General features: G+C 43.7%; 1 protein-coding gene across 1 annotated transcript in view; it reads right to left on the bottom strand.

Annotated features, from left to right (window-relative positions):
* Positions 1-8,639: 8,639 nt before the first annotated feature.
* Positions 8,640-14,891, bottom strand: part of LOC306919577 (uncharacterized protein) — a 58,642-nt gene continuing 52,390 nt past the window's right edge. The window contains exons 51-62 of the mRNA XM_079532337.1: positions 14,565-14,672; positions 14,278-14,385; positions 14,082-14,135; positions 13,522-13,629; positions 13,354-13,407; positions 13,117-13,224; positions 12,953-13,006; positions 12,710-12,817; positions 11,837-12,122; positions 11,213-11,400; positions 10,271-10,513; positions 8,640-9,682 (exon numbers count right to left, since the gene is read on the bottom strand). Of these exons, the coding sequence (XP_079388463.1) occupies positions 9,536-9,682; positions 10,271-10,513; positions 11,213-11,400; positions 11,837-12,122; positions 12,710-12,817; positions 12,953-13,006; positions 13,117-13,224; positions 13,354-13,407; positions 13,522-13,629; positions 14,082-14,135; positions 14,278-14,385; positions 14,565-14,672 (1,566 nt within the window). The 3' untranslated portion in view covers positions 8,640-9,535. The remainder of the gene's footprint in view (positions 9,683-10,270; positions 10,514-11,212; positions 11,401-11,836; positions 12,123-12,709; positions 12,818-12,952; positions 13,007-13,116; positions 13,225-13,353; positions 13,408-13,521; positions 13,630-14,081; positions 14,136-14,277; positions 14,386-14,564; positions 14,673-14,891) is intronic.

Genomic DNA, 14,891 nt, shown 5'->3' with positions numbered 1-14,891 from the left:
ACAAATGCAAAACACAGTTGTGAAACACGGATACAAAACACAGATGCAAATTACAGATACAAAACACAAATACAAAACACAAATACAAAACACAGATCCGAAACACGGATACAAAACACAAAACACAAATCTGAACTTGTGGATACAAAACACAAATGTGAACCTGTGAGTTCACTCACGTGAGTTGCAAATCTGAACTTGTGAGTTACAAATCTGTGAGACCTTTGAGACTGTGCTACAACTCTGCTGCTCAACTTTTGAGACTCTTCTGACATTGGGCGTTAACGAACGTCATCATTGGCTGAGGGAATCTGTCAATCATTCTGATTGACAGATTCCTCGGCCAATCAGATCGGTCCGCCTTCAGCCAATCCTATGGCTCTAACGCCCTGGGGGCACGCTGATCCATAGCTCTAATGCCCTATGGTGGGGGGCACGCTGGTCCATAGCTCTAACGCCCTATGGCGGGGGCACGCTGTTCCATCTCTCAAAGGTCTCACAGATTTGTAACTCACAAGTTCAGATTTGCAACTCACGTGAGTGAACTCACAGGTTCACATTTGTGTTTTGTATCCACAAGTTCAGATTTGTGTTTTGTGTTTTGTATCCGAGTTTCGCATCTGTGTTTTGTATTTGTGTTTTGTATTTGTGTTTTGTATCTGTAATTTGCATCTGTGTTTTGTATCCGTGTTTCACAACTGTGTTTTGTATTTGTGTTTCAAACACAGATGCGAAACACGGATACCAAACACAGATGCAAATTACAGATACAAAACACAAATACAAAACACAAATACAAAACACAGATGCGAAACACGGATACAAAACACAGGTGCAAATTACAGATACAAAACACAAATACAAAACACAAATACAAAACACAGATACAAAACACAGATGCGAAATACAGATACAAAACACAAATCTGAACTTGTGGATACAAAACACAAATGTGAACCTGTGAGTTCACTCACGTGAGTTGCAAATCTGAACTTGTGAGTTACAAATCTGTAATATTTACCGTGACACTTTTGATACTGTTCTGACCCCATAACTATTAGAAGCGGGTCATATTTGTATGTTTGGCATTGTAACAGCTGCGAGCTGCAATACTATATCAAGGTTTCTTTATTTTGTCTCCCGAGGGAGAACTGTGTCTTGGACCCCAAGGACCGCCCTGCAAAAGTTGCTGCGGAACCCCGAAACAAAGGTTGGGGGGAGGGGGGGGGGCATAGTGTTACACAATGGGGCAGCCAAATTAGACCCATCGTCATGGCAAATGGTGCATTTATATAGCGCCTTGGATTGGCGCTTTACATAGATTGTGCATTACAATTACTGTAACTAACTTTATGAGTTCCTCGATCTGTTCGACTCCTTTTCGCTGGCGGAGGTTCAGCTGTCTCTGGTTCGTCCAAGTTGATGGAAGGAACCGCGGTGGTCCCCGGTCGACAGCACTGCTGCAGGCTTTTTACCTCCCATGAGACGGTAACTCGTCATGTCGCCACATTCAAACTCCTCTGGTTTGAAGTGCAGACTGCAGACTACACACTCGCTCATTCTGTAACTCTGAGTGGCGTGTTGTTGTTGTACTTCGGGTTCTTCATTGCTCTGACCCACTCCATGGAACGCTTTAGATCGTTGAATGGAAATTGCTAACTTCGCCAGGATGGTCCCTCCTCCGCTTCTAAACTGTACACAGTGTGTTATGTGTATGCAACCTTACCTGGGTGGAACCTAGAGTATAATGCTCATTCATAGTCTGGATTTTCGGTGGTGAGGTGACCACCGCTCCGGTGGTGAGGTGACCACCGGAGCTGAGATAACGTTGAGTGGTGGTGAGTAAAAACAGAGTGAAGGGCTGGGGCGGTGGTTTGCTCTTCACCGCGGCTTGTGACGTCATGTTGTAGTTCAGTGGTCACCTCACCACCGAAAATCCATACTATGAATGAGCCTTAAGGGTGGAACCAGGGTGGATCATAGAGTGGATGTGTTTTGGGAACCGTGCCCCGTCAGGGAGTTTGGGTGCGCAAAGCATTCTGGTAGTTGAAGTTATAAAGGAAGTGACAACAGTGTCTCCGACGTCAGAGCCACTCCGAAAAAATCTAAAACCACAGATTACACATAAGAACCCCAGTAAAGTGTTCCAAATCTTATAAACGTCATTAATATATATTATTTTGCAAAAGGGGTGAAGTGTCCCTTTAAGTTCATTGTTGCAAGTGTTTGACCAAGATAGGGGTACTTAGACATATCTTTGGTCACTCATAGCCATGTTTTTGTTTCTTAGGTTGTTTTTTCCTGATCACAAATGATATGAATATAATATACATAACAATAATGATAATAAACTTTATTTGTATAGCACCTTTTCATAACATCAGCTCACGGTGCTTTACAAAGCAATAGAGAAATAAAGACAAAAAACATTAAAATAGCAGTTATGAAATACAGTGAGGACATGCAACACAACTTTTAATGTTGAAAGCTCAACTGAAAGCAAAAGTGGAGAAGTAGGTCTTGAGCAAAAATGTCTACAGAGGCTGCCTATCGAAGGTATAGTCAGTTTGTTCCACGCCGTCGGCCCGTAGAAACAGAAAGCTGCTTCACCTTGTTTTTTAGTTGGCACTTTCTTGAGGCCCAACAACAGTGTTATTTAGACAGATGCCAGGTTCATGGTTCACCTGGTGTCCTAGTTCGTTGAGGCCCTACCTACACCATCATTCTAAGTGATTATTTACCTTGCTTATTTTAATTAATTCTGGATAAGATTGTCCGCTAAATGCCTAATTCGTTAATTGCAATTGTAAATTGACAAAGTTTAACGTGTGGTAATTGTCATATTGTGTGACTCCAAATGCTTCAGTATCTATCATTTGTCATAAATGTGTGGCGTACTTGAAAGGGAGAGAAAAAAAAGCTGTATTACTGTTTCTGACATTGCCTCCCGTGTATGAATCCTCGTACCAGAGGTGAAATTGACCAATGTATTTGCCAAAAGCTTGAACTAAAGTGGTTCTTCCCCTGTATGACTCATGTGTTTTAAGTGTTTTAATTTTCCAAAAGCATTTGCCACAAACTGTACAAGTAAATGGTTATTCCCCCGTATGAGTCCTCATGTGCTCTTTTAGATGACTGTTTAACATAAAGCCTTTGCTACAAACGTTACAAGTAAAGGGCCTTTCCCCTGTATGACTCATCATGTGAACTTTTAGACTACTCATTTTAGACTTGCCTTTCCCACAAACTTAACATGTAAAGGGCTTTTCTCCTGTATGAGTCCTCATGTGGCAAGTAAGATGACTGTTTAACATAAAGCCTTTGTTACAAACTTTACAAGTAAATGGTTTTTTCCCCCGTATGAGTCCTCATGTGCTCTTTTAGATTCCTTTTTAAACCAAAGCCTTTGCTACAAACTTTACAAGTAAATGGTTTTTCCCCCGTATGAGTCCTCATGTGCTCTTTTAGATTACTTTTTTTACCAAAACCTTTGCTACAAACTTTGCAAGTAAATGGTTTTTCCCCTGTATGAATCCTCATGTGCTCTATTAGAGGAGCTTTAAAACCAAAGCCTTTGCTACAAACTTTACAAGCAAAGGGCTTTTCTCCTGTATGTCTCATCATGTGAGCTTTTAGATTACTTTTTTGACCAAAGCCTTTGCTACAAACTTTACAAGTAAAGGGCTTTTCCCCTGTATGACTCATCATGTGAACTTTTAGATTACTTTTTTGACCAAAACCTTTGCTACAAACTTTGCAAGTAAATGGTTTTTCCATTTCCCCCATATGAGTGGTCATGTGGTAAGTTAGACCATGCTTACTACCAAAACCTTTGCTACAAACTTTGCAAGTAAATGGGTTTTCCCCTGTATGAGTCCTCATGTGCTCGTTAAGATGTGCCTTCGTATTACACATTTTGCCACACTCTGTACAACTAAACCTTTTCTTCCCTGTGTGACTCCTCATGGAATCAGTTTGTGTCGTTGTTTTCAGGTCCTGGGACAGCTTGTTGCTTAACGACCAGGATGGACCTTTCACATTTTGTGTCTTGTGTGATGTCGGTGTGTTTAAATCTGATGGACCTTCCCTGGTCTCCTCTAACTCATCACTGTCAGATTTATTCTCTGATTCAGAAGAGTTTAAAGACAGGAGCTGGTTATCACTAGTTGGCTCCCACTCATCACTCATCACCCAATCATCACTGTCAGATGCATTGTCCGATTCAGAAGAGTGAAAAGAGAGGAGCTGGTTATCACCAGTTGGTTGTGATGTTCCACAGTCCTCTACGTCAGCTTGTGTATTCATGTGTTGAGTTGAAGTGCTGGCTAGAGGCTCTGTCTCTCTGCCTTCGTCATCATCATCACTTTGCACTGCAAGTAATGTCAATGTTGACCCGTCATCCTCCACTGATCTTTGAAGTAGCTTCTGTTTAATCTGTAAAGACTCTGGTTCCTCCTGGACCAGACTGGACCTCCTCTCCTGATGTTCAGGGGAAAGCTCTTCTTTAGGCAAAAGATAAAATGAAAGAAATCCATTAAATGTTGAACTTAACATTTTCCATGCAGTGTTTCCTCTGTTGTACTACAAGGAAGTAAACACTTCAGACAAACATTTCCTCCAACTACCACGGGAAATGTTAGCCATGGTGTTGCTTGTTCTTAACGTTGCTGTTTTGAGCGCCTTGCTACATTTACAAAGCTAACGTGTACATGAACGTTCAGATTTAAAATCTAAAGTGCTCACCTCCGGGGTCACTGATTTTGAACTGAATTTTGCACAGGTGCATCCCGTAATCTTCAATAAAAAGCATTTTAATCCGATATGTGGCCATTTTCTCAAGTTAAGTATCAGAGTGCAATACACCTCCCAACCGATAGGGGTGTGTAGTTGAAAGCATGGTGAAACACTGAGAAACTGGCCGGCGGTGGGATAAAATAAATATTTTTATTGAACAACGCATAATGCAAGGTTGCTAAAACTCACCCGAGCAAAATTCTAACATCCGTGGCCCCGGGGTGAGCACTGATTTGAATCTGAATGTTTATGTAGACTTAAATGTTGTAAATGTAGCAAGGTGCCCAAAACAGGCTGCAGTATATATGGATTCAGAACAGTATCAAAAGTGTCACGGTAAATCTTACATATTTGTAACTCACAAGTTCAGATTAGTGTTTTGTATCTGTATTTCGCATTTGTGTTTTGTATCCGTGTTTCGCATCTATGTTTTGTATTTGTGTTTTGTATCTGTAATTTGCATCTGTGTTTTGTATCCGTGTTTCGCATCTGTGTTTGAAACACAAATACAAAACACAATACTCTGTCTAAACGCACCATTCCAATAGTTATAAACTTCTGCATTCCATTGTTACAATGGGACTCAACGCTAATGTTGCCACTCTCTTACTATTCCACTCGGCCTACAACATAGCAGAACAAAATAAAACGTACTGGTTTCCAGGTGGTCGTCAGGTTCCTGTTTCTGTACAGTGCAGGCTGGTTGTGGAGAACTCACCTGCAGGCTGGACTCCACACACTGGTCTGGAATGAAGGAATTGAATTGGAGGACTTAAACATAAAGAAAGTAAAAATATGAATACCTGAGAAATAGCCTATACAGTAGGCTATGTATAATAGTGTCATCTTGTGATATGGTGTGATAAGAATAGCTGACACTAATGGTTGCCCCACTGCCCGTGGCAAGTAAATAACACATTTGGGCGAGTGGAGTTTGTTTTCAGGTTGCCCTGAAATGCACTTGCAAAGCAAGTGCATTCCATCTTCATTAAACATTATTGGCTATAGAGGGTATCACGTGACATCATCATACCTGGAAGTTATGCGGGAATACCTACCCCCATCGAATACTGGACAACTCACCCCGGTGCTTGCCCGTTTTTCCTCCCGGAATTTTCCCCAGTGAGGGGGATAACTTTGTAATATGCTATTGGCTGTTTGTATTCTTTTTGGAAAAATATAAAAGGATACTCCTGTGGAAAGGCTATATTATTTTACTTATATTGACCATAAACAATTTTGTATTATTTAGTATATGTAAGGTTTTGCCCACTCAAATGGTACCTCGTCAGATAATCCCCACATAGCCTACAACAACTTATGTGAACCGGCTTCACTGTAGTAGCCTTTACATAAATTATTTTTGTACTTAGGCTGTCTGCTGTCGTGAAAGTTTATAGTTAGAGAAATTCAAAGTCCAGCTGTCTGCTGTCCAGCCTCTCCCACCCCTCACTGGGGAAAATTCCGGGAGGAAAACAGAAAAGGGGTGAGTTGTCTTGTTACCCCCCCATCTGACCTAGAAGAATTTATGGGCTGCTATAGTTTGACTTTTAAACTCAAATGAATTAGTGATACTTTTTTTTTTTTTTTACCTGAGATAGTTTGGCACCTTGTCTTCCCATGTAGTAATGTCAATGTTGACACATCAACCTCCTCTTCCATGTTCTCCTCTTTAATGTGTGGAGGTTGTGGTTCCTCCTTGACCAGACTGGACCTCCTCTCCTCATGTTGTGGTTCCTCCTTGACCAGACTGGACCTCCTCTCCTCATGTTGTGAGGGTTGTGGTTCCTCCTGGACCAGACTGAACCTCCTCTCCTCATGTTGTGAGGGTTGTGGTTCCTCCTTGACCAGACTGGACCTCTTCTCCTCATGTTCAGGGGAAACCTCTTTATACACAGACACAGGGAGGAGAGAAGAGCTATAGCATCAGCACAACTATACTCAAAGTGCTTTTCTAAACGTATGACATTTATTCTCATATTTGTTGATTTGTCGGCTTAACAAACCTGGTCTGTATAATATGACTTGTGGCTGTAAAAGGACGTCCAGAAGTTTGTCTTGTCTCTTCAGCAGAGTTTCTAGTGTCTCTATCTCTCTCTGGAAGAGGCTGAACATGAATCCTGCAGCAGTGCTGAGGCGCTCCAACACAAACACTCTGACAAGCTTCAGCTGACCAACATCACTCTGCTGTTTTTCCAAAACACACAATATCTCCTCTCCCACCGACGTCAGGTGTTCATTTATCGACAGCCTCAGCTTTAGAGAGTCCGTTTGACACATTCTACCTCGTTTTCGAGACATTTTTCACCACGCTGATTTGTTCAAATTTATATGAACAAACTTCCTACGGAATCCTGAGTGTGTAATCCGGTGTAAGCACGTATTGTGTCCGACTCCTCCTGACAAAACAGTTCCGGGGCAAACTCTAAACAAAACAAAGACAAAGTTCATGAAATAAATATATATTTGATTATAAACACCCTCCAAACATATATCTAAGTATTTTCATGTATAAGTCTGCCAGCTAGGCAGGCGACCACAACATTTATACCGTATAATTTACCGTATAATTATGTTGGCAGACCTTCCAATTTTCCACAGTCCAGTAGATGGCGGTAATGCAACGTGTATGATGGACACAGTGATCTGTGGAAAAATCACTATAAAAATACCTTTCAAACAAAAATGTTTACTTCATTTTCTTGGGCATTTTTCTTTCTTTTTTCCCCTTTTCTTTTTTTCCTCTATGCCCTGATTTCACCTAGTTTTTTAATATAGGCCTAATGACCCTAGCCTAGTAGGGTCTCTACAATATGGTGAAAAAACAGCAAAGGCAACCAAACAAGTAGCCTACAATGTAGGCTACTTGTTTGGTTGCCTTTGCTGTTTTTATGGAATGCTTTTAAACCCTTTAGCACTTTGAGATTTGCAGAAATGTTAAGTGCGTATTGTTATTATTAATATTAATATTATTATTATTATTATTAGTCAAAACTCCTTTAGCTTCTAATGTACTTCAAATGTATGTAGCCTATATAAGATTCCTGAGATCCTGAGTCTGAGACACATCTATTACGTGCCACTGCCATGGTCTAGCACCACACCACCCTTGTGTCTTTGTTTTAGGTTACATTATCTACCAAAACATGATATGCACGGTCGACCCTAATTATATGAATAGTGAAATAAAAGCAATCAGTGGGAATACAAAACATTGGCCTTGTTTTCACTGCTGCTTATTAAAAGTAATATTCTACTGCAACGGTTGTGGAACAGGTTAATTTGAACCCTACTATGTTTAATTGCACACCAGTTTTTACCGTTGTATAACAAAATATTAATCAGGCGACAGATGAAGTGCCACTTCAGTGTTGTTATCATGAAGCATTTTCCAAAAGTTGAAACACCTTAATATAAAATCACAGTTGTATAGGGTGTTTCACAACACAGCTTCACAACAGTTGCAAAACAGGACAGCGAAAACTCAGCCATTTTGAGTAGACCACTTCATGCTTTATTTGCAGCATCCAAAATAATTAAAAACATCTTGATTTATTATACATGTACAAAATAAGTACAGAATCTCTCATTTAAACCATGAAAGTGGGTCTGCTTCAATTTCACTTTTCTTTTTTTTAAACTCTTTCCTCCCTCTTTTTTTTTTTAAGAAACACTTCATCGGGGGACAAGTGAAATCAACAAACAAACATGAACAAAGGGGGGGGGGGGGGGGGGGGGGGGGTGATGATGGGGAGATGTGTGCTGTTTTAGTTGAAGAGAAATTATCCACAGGGCAAACAGAAACAGAAAAGATTCAACATTGATTGGAACACACGGGCAGGGACCAGAATTCATTTTGCTTTTTATGTACAAAGACATGATTCTTCTTTCTTTTTTTTTTGCATTGCATTACATCCACAGTTTATCACCTTTCAGAGGAACCCTGGCCATCGAGCCAACAACGAACAAGAAAACAATTGCACTGCGTCGACAACAAGACAATTTGTCAATTTACTACTGTAGCACCAAAGGTCTTTTTTTTGCAGGCATTAGTGGCAATAATAGTTACAGTATGGCTGAGATAGTGTGATCACTATCAAACTCCAATCACTGGACCTCGTTAAGTTGAAAATAGCACCGCCTTGACTGTAGCTGGTTTCCCCCCCAATAGCCTCGTTGTGTAAAATAATGCCCTTGCGTTTAAGAAAACTTGCAGGTGACTTCTTGTTATGAGGTAGCCATTCTTTGTTGTTCTCTCCTATTTGGTGTTTTTATGAGCAACATTCGGGTGATTTTCATGAATTTAGAACAAGAAGACACTTTCACACTTTTTACAATTTATTTAACACCAGAACATGGTACATTTTGTGTTGTTTTCAATGTCCTTCTGCAGTGGTGAAAAGAGAAAACACCCAGTGTGTCATTGGAGTGGTGGTTTTGTTGCTTTGTTTTTAAACTCCAGGGGGAACATTTTACACGCGTTTATATTATTTTCTTGTTGCCAGTGGAAACAAAAGATTCAAAGTGTCCTTGTTGTTGGTGTCGGTCAAAGTAGCAGTCCCAAGAAAATGCTTCTCGTCGATGGAGAAAATGAAAACGTAAAACCGTCTTCAGTAGAGAGAGTAGTTCTAAAGCTTGTGGACCAATGGCAGCCGAATGAGTTTGGAATGCACGGGAAAAGGATTTAGAGATGACTGCTAGAAAAAAAACAACAATGTCCATATTTCTTTCATTTTCTTTTTTACAAGAAGCAAACTGGGCCAACTTCGACGCCAAACTCCTGATCGGCTGCGCCAACATCCATGGGTGCAATGTCAATGATGGGGAGACGGGATGTTTTCGTCGTTTTGTAATCGATGACTGTCTTGCCCCATGAGCCAGTGTGTGACTGTGGAGAGGAAGGAGGAAAGGAAACAAATGTCACAAGTCTGCTCAAGTAAACGGTAAACAATAACAACACAGAAGCAGCTGTTAAATGTTGGTAGCTACCTAGCTACACAGTGACCTCTTCTGTTCATTTAAAACTCTCATCTGCACGTGTAACGCCCAGGATTGTAACGGCCGCTCATCACGAGCTGACCAGCACTGTGTGGGTCCGCTCATCACGGCCTGACCAGCACTGTGTGGGTCCGCTCATCACGGCCCGACCAGCACTGTGTGGGTCCGCTCATCACAGGCTGACCAGCACTGTGTGGGTCCGCTCATCACGGCCTGACCAGCACTGTGTGGGTCCACTCATCACAGGCTGACCAGCACTGTGTGGGTCCGCTCATCACGGCCTGACCAGCACTGTGTGGGTCCGCTCATCACAGGCTGACCAGCACTGTGTGGGTCCGCTCATCACGGCCTGACCAGCACTGTGTGGGTCCGCTCATCACGGCCTGACCAGCACTCCACCTGCCTCTTCATCACTTCTCTGTCTATGATCTAGGCTAATTATCCCGCCCTCCATATCTTCACATAATATTGCTCTCACCGTGCAGCCGTCCTCGACGACGTTGTATGTGAAGCGGCTGTTGCCCTCGGCTCTGATCTCGATGTCGTTGGAGCCCTGCAGCAGCACAGCCTTCTTCAGGTTGCCGCTGGCGGAGTCCATGTAGGCGATGCTGTTCTTGCAGTGGTACGTGACGTTCTGGTTGGCCTGGTTGGACATCAGGCGCATGAAGGTCATCTGGATGCTGACATCCTCGGAGTCAGCTCCGTCGGTGCCGTACTGGAACTGAGGAGAGGAGAGAGAGGGAAGCGGAGGGGCTTTAGTACTGCTGCTGCTGCCTTATTGTACATCTGCTACTACTGTACTGTACATGGCCATTTGGAACTGAGGAGAGGAGAGAGAGGGAAGCGGAGAGGCTTGAGTACTGCTGCTGCTGCCTTATTGTACATCTGCTACTACTGTACTGTACATGGCCATTTCATGTGTAAGTTATACAATATTCTGTCTAACCCTTCTGGACGGGAACCCCTCTTGGGGTTCTGTACAGTATGTACAGTATTCAAAGATTACAACAACAAAAAATTCCGAACACTTTAGATTTAGAAGGCGTTATCGAAACTGATATTTAGAACAAATGAATCTGAATCAACGTAAGCTTGTTTTTAATCAAATAATCAAGAAGCAGTTTGTTTATATATATTTTTTTCTTAATTAGTCTCCATTAGTACTACTTAACCCTGGCCTGTATTATACTTCATTGTATAATGCCGGCCTCAAAAATAGCAAAACTACCTATAAGGTGACTACGGACAGCGTCGCCTTTGCTTATCTTTCGGCATTTTTTAACTCAAGCTACAACAAAGCTTCCAGACGTGTGTGTGTGTGTGTGTGTGTGTGTGTGTGTGTGTGTGTGTGTGTGTGTGTGTGTGTGTGTGTGTGTGTGTGTGTGTGTGTGTGTGTGTGTGTGTGTGTGTGTGTTCTCACCTGGAATCCACCGGTCATGGACTCGCTGAACCAGACGTGCTTCTTCTGTGCGTTCCTGCTCTGGTACCAGTTCTTCATGGGGACGATGGACTCGGTGGGGTGGACGCAGGTGGCGCCGGTCTCCATGTCGCAGTGAACCTTGATGGCGTCCAGACCGGAGCCCTGGTTGGGATCCACCCAGTAGGAGCCTGTTGTGGGGCGAACCAAACAGGACAGGAGTGATTAGACTGGCCAGTGGCTGAGATCTGAATCAGATATATAACAACCACACAGGGATGCTATCGGGAAAACACTAACAAAACACTAATGGGAAAAAAAGAAAATTCATGTCTTGCACTAGTGGTTCTCAAACCTTTCCATGTCAAGGACCCCAAAGTTATAGTTATCTGTCTGTGGACACCCATCTGAAAAGATGTTGTGCCAGGGACTCCCATAGTAAGATTTGTGTTGTCAAAATGTTTCAAACATATTCCACAACAGCGGATCTACGAAGTACGAACTTGACTTGTGGAAGTACAACTTTGGACTATACGTGAATTATAGGGACATTTACACGAGGGAGTCGATCGGACGGCAAACGACCTAATATCCTCTTATGGCAAAAAAACATGTATTTGGACTCACCGCTCTTGTACTCTGGGTGGCACATTCTCAGGTCGCGGCACATGCGGGCGGGGTTCTTCTGGGTGCCGGCGGGGCTGCGGATGCTCTCGATGGTCTGGGTCAGGGTCTTCAGGGTGTTGTCGACCTCCATGTCGCGGTCGATCTGCATGTTGGGGTCGTCGGCGCGGTAGTGTCCGCCTCCGCGGAAGGGATCGGGGGCCTTCTCCTGGATGGGCTGGCTGACGAAGTCGAATCCGCCGCCGGGGGCTCCTGCGGGGCCGGGGGGTCCGGGAAGACCGGGAGCACCCTTTAGGGTTGGAGAGAGATGGGGAGGAGGTTAGGAATCAACATGTGGGGGGTTTGGTGGGCAAAGTGTGCAGAATGATGACTACAAACCAGTGTTGTTTTTGGCAGCAAATTTCTATTTTAGTTTAGTCATATAGTCTTTGGACTGAAACTTCATTTAGTTTTAGTCACATTTTAGTCACCTGGAATGTCTTAGTGTTAGTCTAGTTTTAGTCGACTAAATCTACAGTTGATTTAGTCGACTAAAATGTATTATGGCGGGCCCTGATGCCGTCGTAATGAGTGTTTTTACACTTGCTGAAAATAGCTGATCAACAAGCTCATGTATTTTGTATTTTCAGCATCCAACCAAGTATGAAATGACTTATACTGGATATCTTGTCCACTAGTCCCTTCCTTAACATTTTTGTCTAGTTTTTATTTGTCGACGAAATTGTCAGTATATTTAGTCTTAGTTTTAGTCATCGTAGCTTAATTTTCATTTAGTTTCCATTCGTTTTTGTCAGTGAAAAGGGGTAGTCGGCGAACATCTTTCGTCTTAGTGTTAGTCGACGAAAACAACACTGCTAGTACAAACGTGTCACTTACAGCGGGTCCCAACTCTCCGTTGCGACCACGGGGTCCAGGGGGTCCGAGGGGTCCGGGCAGACCGTTCATGCCGTCCTTACCAGACTGGCCGCTGGATCCAGAGGGTCCCTAATATGGAGACATTAGACACACTCGTTATTAAGGTGGTGACACCACTTGGGTCGAAGCGATTGCGTACACACACGTACATGTTCAGCTTGTACACATGGTCATGTGACCAGGGTGTATATGTATAGTACTCACTCTGGGTCCGGCAGGTCCGTTGGTACCAGCGGGTCCTTGCTCTCCGTTAGAACCCTACACACAGGATTAGGAGAAATGGTTAACAGATATGACAGAGAGTAGGCAATTACATTACATTACACATTACAGTACGATGGTTTTTAATGTGCAGTATTTCTACTCACATGAGGTCCGGGCATACCGGCCATGCCGGTGAATCCTCTGTGTCCCTTGTGTCCTCTCTCGCCAGCCTCGCCTGCCTCTCCCTTGTCACCACGACCGCCAGCGGGGCCCTGGATGAAAACACAAGCAACGTCATCGCCCGTTCACACCGTCCACCTCAAGTGCGCACACGTGTGTGTGTGTGCATGTGTGTGTGTGTCTGTGTGCGTGTGTGTGTGATGATGTAGAGCTGAACGTACCAGAGCACCACGACCTCCAGCAGGTCCAGCAATTCCAGCAGGGCCAGCGGGACCCTAACAAAGATAGAAGACAGAGAGCGAGGTTAGACAAGAGAAAAAAAACATGTCTCATCTTATATTAAGAACCAGAATAACTACCAGGGACTGCCAGGTGTGTACGGTACTTACAGCCTCTCCACGGTCACCAGACTTGCCAGAGGGTCCAGCATGACCGGGGGCACCGGGCATACCAGGGGCGCCAGGTCCACCAGCATTTCCGCCCTCTCCACGGTCTCCCTGGAAGAAGAAGAAGAGGTAAATTAACATTTATTTTACAATATAAATGAGGTCTCGGAGATGGTAGAAATGCCAATAAATGGTGGTCCGTAGACTAATGCATGTCAAACTGGCGGTCGTTGAAATCAAACAGGTTGAGAATCACTGCTAGAGCCATACAAATCTTTTCAAATGGGGGTCCCCGGCTTAACCCTTTTTGGATATTGAAAAATAGCAGATCTACAAGCTCATAACGCGCCACCGAGTGGCGCGCTACGAGCTTGTAGGTCTGCTATTTTTGAAAAATCGTGAAAATATTTATTTCAGAAAACTGGAGGATTTTTTTAAATTCCGAGGTCAGGCCTAAATGGGTTAATGTCATGAATGTCAATTTGGGGGTCCTTGACAGGAAAAAGTTTGGGAACCAACTGAGGTAAATAACAAGTCAGTGTTGATTATTGGTGAAGGCATACCTTGGGTCCACCGGGGCCATCACGGCCGGAAGCTCCATCGTGACCGGTAGATCCCTGTGGGAGTGGAGAGACAATCCCACCATCAGTGACTAGAGCGCCACAACCAGGCCTCAGGCAGAAAATACACCGCTTATATTTGATGCAGTGAGTTATAAACCAATCTGTACTGTGTGTGAATCGGGCCTGTGTGTTATACCTCGCGACCAGCCTCTCCGGGGGCACCAGACAGTCCGGGGGGTCCCATGGGTCCTGGGGGTCCACGCTCACCCAGAGCACCGCCAGGTCCCTGTTTGCCGGGCTCACCCTGAGTAAAAAAAGAACAGAGAGAGAGACGCAGGTTACTTTCTGTTAGAGGAAGAAGATGGAGGCTTCTACGAAAAGACAGTAGAATAGACAGTAGAATAGAACCTTTAACATGATATTAATCTTTTTGGTTCTTGAGCCAAAACGTTTGGGGGGCCAAAGAAGAAGATGTATACTCACACCGGGTCCAGAGAGTCCGCCGAAACCGCGCTCTCCACGTTGTCCGGGCAGACCTACGATACCGCGCTGTCCAGCAATACCTGAAGGTCCTGAAGTACCGGGGGCACCCTGCGGCACAAGAAACAAGACAGCAACACACATTTAGAATCCATCAGGTTGGCCATAATAGACCAGTAATAATAAGCGCTTCTAATATTGCCTAATCCACTGCTTCTCCTAGTGGGGTTGCGCCAGGGGTCCCACCCAGGCATTCTTGAGCGGGGTCCCCTAGCTAAATAGGGAACAGTTTAACCACTTTAACCCCTTTTTTGTTCAAAAATAGCCAAT

The sequence above is a fragment of the Electrona antarctica genome (assembly GCF_951216825.1).
Source record: "Electrona antarctica genome assembly, contig: scaffold_26, whole genome shotgun sequence".
NCBI classification, from domain to species: Eukaryota; Metazoa; Chordata; class Actinopteri; order Myctophiformes; family Myctophidae; genus Electrona; species Electrona antarctica.
The sequence above is the reverse complement of the archived record's forward strand: the minus strand, read 5'-3'. Positions and strand labels throughout refer to the sequence as shown.